The 12319-nt window shown below is 40.1% G+C and overlaps 1 protein-coding gene across 6 annotated transcripts in view; it reads left to right on the top strand.

Annotated features, from left to right (window-relative positions):
- The window catches only part of TCF7 (transcription factor 7), a 161334-nt gene extending 155132 nt beyond the window's left edge, over nucleotides 1-6202 (top strand). For 4 of the 6 annotated variants that reach the window (XM_042452494.1, XM_042452492.1, XM_042452493.1 and 1 more), the window contains one exon: nucleotides 2902-6202. In XM_042452494.1, coding sequence (XP_042308428.1) covers nucleotides 2902-3220 — 319 coding nt within the window. In that variant the 3' untranslated portion in view covers nucleotides 3221-6202. Of the gene's footprint in view, nucleotides 1-2878 lie in introns of all 6 variants that reach the window. The other 2 variants (XM_042452496.1, XM_042452495.1) reach the window with 2 other exon arrangements.
- The last annotated feature ends 6117 nt before the right edge of the window (nucleotides 6203-12319 follow it).

Raw genomic sequence — 12319 nt, 5'->3', positions numbered from 1 at the left:
TTTTTTCCTTTCTTCTCTCAAAACTGATCTTTCTCCTGAGTGGAACACACCATTGAGACCCAGACTGGTTATTATGTTTGCACATGCAATTTTGCTGTAAATCACAGGAGCCTTTTATTAATATATCAGGTAAATTGGGTTAGATGTGTTCTGTGAACATTTTCAAGTTCAATCCTAAATACGTTTTCCTGGACTCGGGAATTTGGAATACATGTACATGGAATCAGAGTGACATATGCAGGAAGGTAAAGGCAAGTTGCAAACAAGTGTTTGATCTAGAACAGTGCTACTTAAAGCTACTGGTGCCATTCCCCAAGCCATTGGCTGATGGTCCCTGGTGAGTTTCCAGGAAAAAAGAAACCATCACAGCCACTGGGCACAAATGTGGTACCAGTCCCTAGCACATTGAGGGTTCCTCCATATCTGGTAGTCTGAGAAGAATTCCTCTTGTGCCCTCAAGTGCTGAGCAAACGAGTCCCCAACTTCCTAGTTTTCAAAATGGTCATAGAACAGGAAAGACGAATGCAGTAATAAGTTGCCTACTGAACCAAGGTAGGAGCATTTTTAAACTCACTCAGATGTAAAGGAATTAAACTGGTTAATGTTGCTAAATATAGTTAAAGAGGAGGATTAAGGAAAACCCAGATTACATAGTTCTGGCTTTCCTTATTATTCAATATATCCATGACTGATATGCGTATTAGCTGTTACATCATGAAAGTTAGCCCATTGTTGACCTACCATAAAATAATGAGACCAAACACAGTATTTGGGTTAAACAAGGGCCATTTTTATTGACCTGGAACCTATTTAAATATTTGAGACCTGGGGCTAGGCAAACAAAGGGGAGAGCAACCTGGTGCAGGTTTTACTGAGGCACAGATGTCAACCTATGACATCTCCTTAGCTACCCTTGAGCAAGATCCCAAGGGCAAGCCAAAGAGGTTGGTTGCTATCTCAGACAGCCATACATGCTGCACAGTTTATAGAATAAAGGATCTACCTTAATTTGTCTGGAAAAAAATACTGCAACTTCCCATTCACCAGAGTAGCTGTGGCTCTTCTTTCTGTTTTGTTATCATAAGCACAGTTGTTTTTCTAATGCTACATCACTCTGTCCTGTAATGAGAGTTACCCAACCTTGAGCTGTGCAGAACAGCAACCTTACCTGAACAGTATGAGGCATCAAAAACTTCTGTGTATCAGGCAAGGGAAATTGTATTGATACCTTTAAACCAGCCACATAAGGAAACCACCCAGCCTTACTCAGTGTGCTGATCATCCAGTTTGGCACCCAGTAATCATTCTGTGTGTGTGGTGTTAATACAGAGAATCTCAGCTTAGTGTTCATGGCTGTTCTACCACAGTGCACCAATGCAATATCCCTAAATAGCTTGCAATGTCTTTCCAACAGTACAAGCTGGAATGGTGTACTGACAAGAAAGACAGTCAGCGTGCACTGTTCTTAATACCTTATGAGCCACTCAATGTACAATAAAAACACTTTTACAGGGCTGCCATGCATTTAACTTTAAATGGCTCACATGGAAGCTGTAAAATGAACAATGAATTAAAACTGCTTTCATCCCCAAATTAAAGCTGTAAACTCTTCTTTAAATAAAGAATAAAGCAGAGCTAAACACCTTATAATGCACCAGATTCCATCTGATCTTGAAAGCTAAACAGGGTCAGACCTGGTTATTAGTTGGATGGGAGACCACCAACAAATATCAGGTGCTGTCAGGTACATTTTAGAGGAAGGAACAGGCAAAACCATCTCTTGAATCTTCCTTGCCCAATAAATCCCTGTGAAATTCTTGAAGTCACCATAAGTCAACAGGTGACTTGAAGGCACATATGCACACCTCTCTATGAAACCCACCTCCTGGCAGATACTCTCTTATGGAAAAGAATGATGACTTATAACCTAGACTGCTATTGAGTATTTTCTTAGCTCACTTGTACCATTCAGAGAGCCATATCAAACTGCCACATGGGGTGATCCTCACAGGAATAATTATTTGCACATTACTCTAAAGAGTGCAGGTATGAAAGCTGATGTAAATGAAGTTTTCCACCTTTGATTGTGGGGTTGGGGAACACTGCATGTCATGACAGATAATTAGGCAACATAGTTTCCTCTAGATGGGTTTAATTTGAACTCCCACAGTCCCCAACTACTGGTCATGCATGATGACCTAATGCAGTGGTTCCCAACCTGTGGGTCGGGACCTCTTTGGAGGTCGAATGACCCTTTCATGGGGGTCGCCTAAGGCCATTGGAAAACACCTATTTAATTACAGTTATGAAGTAGCAATGAAAATAATTTCATGGGTTAGGGTCACCACAACATGAGGAACTGTTTTAAAGGGTCGCGGCATTAGGAAGGTTGGGAACCACTGACCTAATGGAAGTCATAGTTTAAAAAATTAAGTCACCTGGCTGTCTTTTCAGCTGTTTGCTGAAAAATATGAAGCCCAACTTTTTCCATTTCTTTCTGAAAAGTATACGGGATGCCCCAGACCTGCAGATCTCCTTACATAACTTTTTTTTAATGTGACAGGAATTTGCTCTTGAAATAGGTTACAGAACTAAGTATTCCTTGTCTAAGAAAACTCTATGAAATTCATGGGTTCTCCCTAAGTCAACAGGCAACAAGTTCACATGGATACACAATGTAGTTATAATGCCACCCAGTGGTAAGAAATGTGAACTGCCAAGAGATTTTAAGGTGTCTAAAAAATTCAAATGCCACAGAAAGGTGATGACAGAATAAACTCATCCCATGGGCTTACTATATTCCAAACATAATTGTAATGAATACTATACTGCTTTTATTTTAAGAATATGACCCTATAAATTCACCCTTTATTTACAGATAACTCTCTTCACTGTTCTTAGGAGGAAAAAGAAGTGCATTCGGTACCTACAAGGAGAAGGACGCTGTGCCAGCCCAGTTTCTTCCGATGGAAGTGCTATAGATTCCCCTCCTTCCCCTTTGGATGTGCTTCAGTGCATACCTTCTGCTTTCACTTCAGACAAGCTTGCTGCCCCTGCAGATTTGACATCCCAAAACCAAACCAATCCTTTCCCCATATCTACGCCTATCAAAACTGCTACAAGCACATCAAGACTAACTTCTAAATGCTCAGTGGTGCCTCATATACCTGCAGCACCCAGCAAATCCTCAGGGTACAGCGTGCTATCAATAGGAACATAATGCTGGTGCAGCAACAACCAGAAAGGCTCACAAGCTCATCAGGCACTTTGAAGAGTGGTTTTTCTGCCCATGGAAGCTGCCCAAAGATGACCCCAGCCATCCCATCATGTCTGCCAACTGCAGTCTGCAAGTCAGGTGAAAGCCAAAACAATATTTGGACAACGCTGGCACACTGAAAGTGCTTTTCATCTAAGTGAGAACAGCAGAAACCCCTCTTGAAAAAGTAGGAATGAAGACTCAAACTTTATTCTGGTCAGTAAGTCAATTCTATGCTTCATCTACCAAGCCAGCTAAAAACAAAATAGTACATGGAAGTTTTTAAATAGTAGCATGAGAGCTGCTATAAATGGTAGACATTCGTGCTTTTTTGCAGAGATAAGTTTCAGTCACTCAGTAAATAATGGAGATGCCAGAACAGCTGAAAAAGTGAGTTCTCCCCCCCACCCTGCCCCCCATGCAGTGACTGAATGCAGGAATGTAAAAAGATTAACAAGAAAATGTGGAATATATTACTGTGCTTCACCTTTAGGGAAACATGCTGATTCCAGGCAACTAGTTTCTTCACAGCTGTAATGGGAGTAGGAAAAGCCAGCAGTATGATAATAGGAACTAAGTGATAAAGGAATATGTACTGCCTCCTTTAAGTCTGGCAAGTATTCTTTTTGTACAAAACACCACAAATACCTACTGGCAAGGGCTGTATGCATCCTACCCTTTATTTTTTTAAATCAATTATTTATGTTAACAAATGCTGGATTCTGCTGAGTTTTTAAGTAAGCAAAAATGACTCATGGTGATTCTGTTAGTCAAGGGCAGGGAAGTTAAATGTTACAGAAGCCAGTCAAAGAGATGGAACATACATACCAAAGTCCATCACAAGAAATCTTACAGTGTTCTTTCTGTTTCTGAAATGTTAGCAGCATTGTGTATTATGTAATTTCTGACAGAGAGAGACTGTGACCAAGCGTAGTCATATTACATTGTTTGATCCCTGTGTGTTTAAAATTACAATCTGTAACTGTAGATTACAGACTCCTTAAGTCCCTAATGCACCATCAGTGTTAGGCAAAGCTAACTATAACGAACATAAAAGATACCTGATACATTCATCAGCGCCAGCACTGTTTTCCTCCAAGGACAGAGACAGGCATACCCCTGAACAATCTGTGCATTTTAATAGTGCATATGGGAACACTGAGCTACTGGAGAAAGAATACAAATATGCAAGATAACTGTGATGTATGTTGGGCAAAACCCCAGTCACAGAACTCAGAAAATGTAAGAGTGACTGGCCAGTACACAATTATGTTTAACCTGACCATTTCCTTCCTTCAGAGGCCTTTCTCTTTGACCAACCTCATATAAATTGGCACTATTAAACTTTCTCAACATTTCACAGAAATCACCCCAAATAACAGAAATGGTCGTAAGTGGTCATATCCTGAATTGGTGGAAAAGGTGTTTGGGGGGGGGGGGTGGCTACCAATTACAGTACCATCTACTTCAGAATTTTATTTTGTAACTGAAATCAATAGGATACATGCAAATATATTTATTTCTACTTGGCTATAGCCCCCCTATGATCAATTATACTTTCTTCCAGATGAATACAAAGTTAGCTATAAAAAAAAATAATTAAGAGGCCATATTGGTATTAGTGTCAGTAGTATAATCAGTCATTCCATATTTTAGCAATCATATTTTTCCCTTTTGGAAATGTGTATTATATTGTTTTGGAGGCAAAGCAACTAGTAGAAGTTGCTAGTAGTGTCAGCATTACATAATAAAAATAAAACATATTTCCAAATTACAGAACGTTTTGAATACAAAATATAAACTGTGCACAGTATTGTTATTATGTCATGGTATAAGCAATCTGAAAGCACCTTTTTAAATAACCAAAATATTTTTGTATTTAGGGCAAACATTCAAGGGCCTAAACTATTTTTTTATACATTGGAATAAGATCTCTTTCAACTTAAACCTTGTTTGCACTAATGTATTCCTCTTCCATTTAAAAAAGCCAGCAGTATTCTAAAACATACTCCTACACATTGTTCGTACACAAACACAATAGTGCTGGCATAGAGGCATGCAGCTACAAACCCAACAGAAGTTTTCAACTTAAGGCTGTAGTTAGCCCTGTCCAGACTACTATATATAACTGAAATAACCTAATTAAATCTAGTTGGTTTCAGAGACAAATGGAACATGCTTATTTTAAATATGTATACACCATACAAATCACATAATTTTTTTCAAATGTAAAAATATGTTGAAGCCTTTATATTGCAATAGAAGACATCTCTGAAGTCTAGCATACTTATGTTCCCTCCTTGCACTGGCAGAACTTTACCTCTTTATGTATACACATGCGTGTATATAGCACAGCACAAGCTAAAATTACTGCCAGTTACTGCCAGTGGCTCCTTTTTGGACCACCGCCAATAGCTTATGGCAGCGCGAGCACGTCGCTGCTGCATGGCTCCATTTGAATGCCACACAGCAGTGACATCATTGCTGTGTGTGCCGTCTATTCACCACCACACAGCAAGGACGCCCTCATCACATGTGAGGGGTGTGTTGGCGGGGCGTCCCTCGTACTTGACGAGGGCGTTCTTCAGAGCCGCTATGTACTGGGTCTTAGTAAGGGAAAACTGAAATATCTATGGAACAAGGCTTTCACAGCCTCATCATTGAAATAGCTGGACAGATTTTTATGTTGAAGGAAACATTTGCAACAGAATGTTGTACAGCTGCCTTAGAAATGTAAATGTTTGTATTAGAATAGAGACACCAGTGGGATCACTCCAATTGTTGTCAATTCTTACTTCCTCATCTTGGAGGAGAGTACATACAAAGTTTAGCTTTGCACATAAATTTTGAGATACAGGTTGAGCCTCCCTTATATGAAATGCTAGGGACCAGAAATGTTTTGGATTTTTTTTATTTCAGAATGCCTGTATTTGCAACCAGCATGGTGTAGTGATTTGAGTGCTGGGCTACAACTCTGGAGACCAGAGTTAAATTCCCAACTCAGCCATGAAACCCGCCGGGTGACCTTGGGCAAGTCACATGCTCTCAGCTTCAGGGGCAAGCAATGGCAAACCTCCTCTGAACAAGTCTTACCTAGAAAACCCCACAATAGGTTTGCCTTAGGATCACCATAAGTCAGAAATTACTTGAAGGCACACAACAACAAACATAACGAAATATTTTGGAGTTGGGACCAAGTAAAAACACAAAATTCATTTATGTTTCATATACAGTGGACCCTTGTTATACGCTGGGGTTTGGTTCCAAGATCCCCCGTGTATAACAAAATCCGTGTATGCTCAAGTTCCATTAAATATAATGACAGAGCAAAATTGTGTCCCTTATACAAAATGGAAAATCAAGGTAAATTTATACTTTTTTTGGAACATTTTCAAACCGTGGATGCTTGAATCCGTGTATAAAAAATCCACGTATAAGATGGGCTGACTGTATACCTTATACATATAGCCTTAAGGTAATTTTATACAATTTTTTTAAATAATGATACAAATTTGTGTATGCTGAACCATAAGAAAGCAAAGATGTCACTATCTCAGCCAGCCATGAAAGACTGGAGTTGGATTTTGGAATCCCAGATAAGAGAGAATTAACATGTATGTGGTACCATACAATGCCATGGAAATAGCTTATTAACTATATATACATCAATTTAATGAAAATTGCAAAGCCCATGTTTAGAAATAAATGATATGTTGCTAATAAGGGAACAAATTAGGTGGAAAGGACAGATTGGATTTTCAGTTCCTCACACTGCTTTCATTCAAGCAACCTGGAAACTAAAAGAAAAGGAGCGAAGAGATGCAACAGCAAGTCATTTGAATGAAAGCAAAACTGGGCCTCTGAACTTCCATTTTGGCTGTGCAAATGAATTTGCATGAACATAATACCACTTTGAAACTCCTACAAGTGCTACTGAAAGTCTCTTGCCTTACCTGGGGATGTGGGCAGTGTATGTGGGAGGAACGTCCTCTTTCCTAGCTCAAAACTACGCTGAAATTCTGTAAAACCCTCCCCCCCTCCAAGCCAGTACAATTTTAGCCCAAGAGTGCAACATTTGCACCACAAGATTCAGCTACATCTAGGGTCATTAGGAGTAAATAGCTCACTGCACAAAATAGTGTTGATTAGGCTAGCTCTGTGTTGGTTAGTGTCACCAATTTACATTTCTATAATTAGGAAACCCAGTGGTGGTTGTTTTTTTTCCATTAGCAACTTTTACAAATTCTCCATTAAGCAACCAACAGATTCCAAAAAACACAAAGTTCACTTAAAATGCCAAAAAGTGTATTTTAAAAAATGTTATATGAAGTCTTTTGTTTCAATGCATTTATCTGTCTTTTTGTACAATGAAAGCTTTGCCCTTCATGTTTTATTCATACATGGCAACTGTAGTTCTTTTAACATACTTGATTTCCTGAAGCCTGTCTGAATGTACAAGTCTTGGAAATACCACTTCAACAAGTCACATAAAATCCCTGTATGTACGTATAGCAGGGAAAATGTCTTTCATTTGTTCTACAATCACTTGTTGTAATTTTTTTTCCTTTGAGCTTGTATTTTTGGCTTTTATGTTCAAATTTTCTTTATGGCTTTATAAATAAAAGTAATCTACCAGACTGTCTTTTCAAAAATGGACAACTGGAGACTATAATCCTATAAAATAAATTTTTATATGTTTCGTTATTTGAATACCTTTTCCACACCATTACCATTGGCTCTACCATTTAGGGACTGATGGCGAGTTGCAGTCCCATAGCCACATTTTGCCAATCTCTAAGATAACCAATTTTTTTGGAACAGGAAAAAATGTATTCTTTAAATATGAATGCCAAACCCAATACCATTTGAGATTTAATGCTTTATGCTTAGGAGCATACACCAATTGCTATAATCCAATACAGTGATGCTTAACATCACACAGCAATTGGATTGAATTTCTTGGGAAAGACAGCAAGTGAAAGCTGACCTTCCTGCTCCCTCCACCAATCTGACAGAAGTATTTCCTCAGTGGGCATCCTACTGAATGAAGTGGGCTTTGACTGAGGGCAGGTGAATCATATGGAAGGATGGATCACAGTGTATCAGTAAAGGACCTGCTCACAGGCATCCCCCCCACACACACACACCAAAGTGTATTCCTCAACAGGGCCCCTGCTGCTATAAGCACACATATATTAATAATAATAATAATTTGTTTTATTTATATACCGCTATTCCAAAGATCATAGCGGTGAACAGCAAGTAAGCTAATTAGCAAGTAAGCTAATTTGCCCCCAACAGTCTGGCTACTCGTTTTAGCGACCTCGGAAGGATGCAAGCCTGAGTTGAGCTTGGGCCCTTTTGCTGGTCTTGAACTCGCAACCTTGTGGTTTCGAGTGAATGGCTGCAGTACAGGCATTTACCCACTGCGCCACCAGGGCTCCATTAATATTGTAGCCAACAATATTACTGTATATACTCATGTATAACTCTGGAAATTTAGGTAAAAAAATTGACCCAAAAAACCTAAGTCGACTTATCCACGGGTCAATGTAAGTACTGTATCTTAACTCTTATTTAAAAGAAGGAACCATCCCCTGGTGAAAGGCTAGAGTATAATCTGTCCTGGAAGCACTGACCTCCTCTACTCTCTCATCCACCCAACCTTAAGAGTGAGCACAAAGATTTATGTCTGCTGGAATTTTGGAAGTTCTTTGGCATTGTTTTGCTTTGCTTCATCCTTTAGGTTTTACCCTCGACTTATCCAAGGGTCATATCAAAATCCATAATTTTGGCACTCAAATCTGCCCTCGACTTATGTATAAAGTCGACTTACAGTCGAGTATATATGGGTACTATTTTAACACTACTGAAGAGTCTGTTTGGTTTGGGTAGAAAACCAAGCATTGTTGCTTGCAGACCCCATCCAGTCTCCCAGGCTATACATCACGCAGAGCATTGTGCTCTATACCTAGACTCTTAAAATGTCCATTTTCAGCAGGAAGCTTAGTGACTAGCTCCATCTTGTTTTCCCATTTAGACTCCCCAGAGCATTAGAAGCATTCTTCAGCATGCCAGAGCAAATTAATTTTGCATGTGCCATAACCCTCACATGGGATGTAGTGTGTCTGGACTTCTGGATATTCTCTCTCGCCTTTGCATCCCAAATTAAGAACCAATCAGAACAAATACAGAAGGATAGCAAATGCTTGACATAATTTCTCCCTTTACAATCATGAAGCCCTTTGTGGGTCAAAAGAGACAATGCCAACATACACATGGCAAGTGTTCTAGAGCAGTTGTCCCCTAAACCTTTTCAGGTTGCTGCCCCCTTTCCTCTTCAGCAACAACCCCAGTGCCCCCCAGCCCTGTTTCTTGATATTAAGTCTAGTGTTCCACTGAAATTACAAAACACCCAATCTAACCATAAAAAGTAAAAAAGTGTGTGTATTTCACAAATAAAACTTAACTTTGTAAAACTACTTACAGTGGTACCTCGGGTTACGAAATTAATTCGTTCCGCGGCTAATTTCGTAACCCGAAAAACCTTCGTAACCTGAATTGCCATAGGCGCTAATGGAAAAAAATAGCTCTCTGCTGCCCTCCGGTGGCGAAATAGCGCCGAGGTTTTTTCGTAACCCGAAAAAACCTTCGTAAGCCGAAACAATAAATCCCTATGGGATTTTTTCGTATCCCGAAAAATTCGTAAGCTGGGTAATTCGTATCCCGGGGTACCACTGTACTGTAATATTTTTACTAATTTGGGGGAAAATACATCTCATCTGTAAAACACTGCTTTCACAGTTTCAATGTAATGGATGTACTTGGTGCAGAGATACTGGTTTTTCAAGATCAGGCTAGAAGGTGCTACAAAGAAGCTTGGAAGCAAGCTGGGTGACTGCACTGAAGCCTCGCTCCATTAAGTATGATGTGGGAAGGGAATAAAGTACATTTTGACTTTGTTCCAAAGTTCAGGGTAGTGGGCAGAATTTTGTTTTTTAACCAAAAACCTTCATATGATTTTTTTTTATGTATTTGGTCTCAGCTCAATATCATTTTGGAGTGAAATCATTATTCCACTTTCCTCACTGCTGATATCTAGGAATGATATCTAGGAATGGTTAGATGACACAAACAAAAAAGTGTTGTGAAATCTATCAGAAATGACTTTGTGCAGCTAATCCAGGTGTTCACGATAAACTAAAAGGTCATTGTCTGATATGCACTTACGAAGCATAGAGTTAGAAGAAACTATGAGAGCTGCCCAGTCCAACCGATTGCCGTGCAGGAATACACAATCAAAGCACATCCAAATGATCGCCATCCAGCTTCTGTTTAAAAACCTCTTAAGGAGGAGACTATCAAACAACTCTTACCATCAGGATAATCTTCCTAATGTTTGGGTGGAATCTCTCTTCTTGTAGTTTGACTCAATTGCTCCGGGTGCTAGTCTCTGGAGCAGCACAAAACAAACTTGCTCCATCTTCAATGTGACAACCTTCCAAATATTTAAACAGGGCTATCATGTCATCTCTCAACCTTTTCTTCTCCAGGCTAAACATACCCAGCTCCCATTCCACCACTTATAGGACATGATTTCCAGACCTTTTGCCATTTTGGTCAACCTCTTCTGGACACATTCGAGCTTGTCAATAGCCTTCTTCAACTGTGATGCCCAGAACTTTTCTTTCTCCTATTCAAAGAGGCTTGGAAACTGCAAGAATTCCAGTTCTTTTCCACAGCCTCTTATGCAGGATTTAAGACAACCCTTTATGTGTATATATGTGTGTGCCTTTAAGTTGCCTGTCAACTTACAGTGACCCCATTAATTTAATAGGGTTTTCTTAGGTAAGGAATACTCAGAGGTGGTTTTGCCAGTCCCTTCCTCTGAAATATAGTCTTCAGCCCTCCTTTGGCCTCCCTCTTTTGCTCCCTCCGTCAATCAGCACCATCAACCCCACTCCATCCAGGTTTCTCCCAACAATGAGCTGGGGGAGAGGGGAGGTGGTGAGAGCATAGAGCGAGTAAAAAGGTGGTCTCAGAGGCCAGTCACCACACAACTGATGGCTCCCCATTAAGCCACCTCTCCCTGGTAGTCATCTGTGCATGCGCACACCATCCCACTATCCCCTTGCTGCATTTTCAGTTCCTCAGCCTCTTTGCTTTCTTACACACATGCACTTACTATGAGGGAAGGGCAGAAGTAGCTTCTGCTGTTTTGAAAACCTCACTAGCACTAAAAAATCTATGAGGTGTGCATAGAAGGAGAAGCACAGCTCTTCACATCCAGGCACAGCTGCATCGTTGCCCCAATTCTCTCTACCCATCTCATGTTTCTGCCCACCTTTTTCCTCCTTCCCTTTTTTCCTCACCACCCCACTGGATCTTTCTACCACCCCCAGTTAAATGCCACCCACTTGGGGAATCGCTGCTCTAGAGTCTTTTCTTCTTGCGCCTCCTGGGCAGTAGATAACATGAACAGGATGAAAAGAGACATAGAACTCAATTCTTAGGTAAAGAATAGTACTGCAGCATATACTATGGGGGGACTTCAAAGAGAACACTGTTTGATTAGGGATCTTTCAGTTTCCATTACAAAACTGTTGTGGGGGTGCACAGGTACTGAAAGCAGAAAGTAATTCCACATTAACAAGACTGGGAGAAAAGAGCAGAATTTGAAACCTACCATGGGGATTACAGCTAGGGGACTGCTCAATTACAAGTCTTTGGGGCTCAAAATCTCCTCCCATCCAAATATGAATGTATGCATTCTTCAGGGACACACCTGACTGAGCTCTGAATCCACCAGGCAAGTGAGCAGTACTAAGACCTTCTCAGCATCCATCTCAGACCATCTCTTTTGCCTTGTCATACCCATGCCCCTCACTTCCAGTCTCTATAAAGATCTCAAAGAAAACACCAGTCCCCCATAAAACAGAGCTACCTGAACTTCTTTCTTCCTAAAGGAACAACTGAATACACCTTAATTCAGATTTAATTAATTAGACTGGAGAATTCAGTAGAAAACTGTGGGGAAAACAACTGTTTTATATAATTCTGTGC

Source organism: Sceloporus undulatus, chromosome 2 (assembly GCF_019175285.1).
Source record: "Sceloporus undulatus isolate JIND9_A2432 ecotype Alabama chromosome 2, SceUnd_v1.1, whole genome shotgun sequence".
In the NCBI taxonomy this organism is placed as follows: domain Eukaryota; kingdom Metazoa; phylum Chordata; class Lepidosauria; order Squamata; family Phrynosomatidae; genus Sceloporus; species Sceloporus undulatus.
The sequence above is the reverse complement of the archived record's forward strand: the minus strand, read 5'-3'. Positions and strand labels throughout refer to the sequence as shown.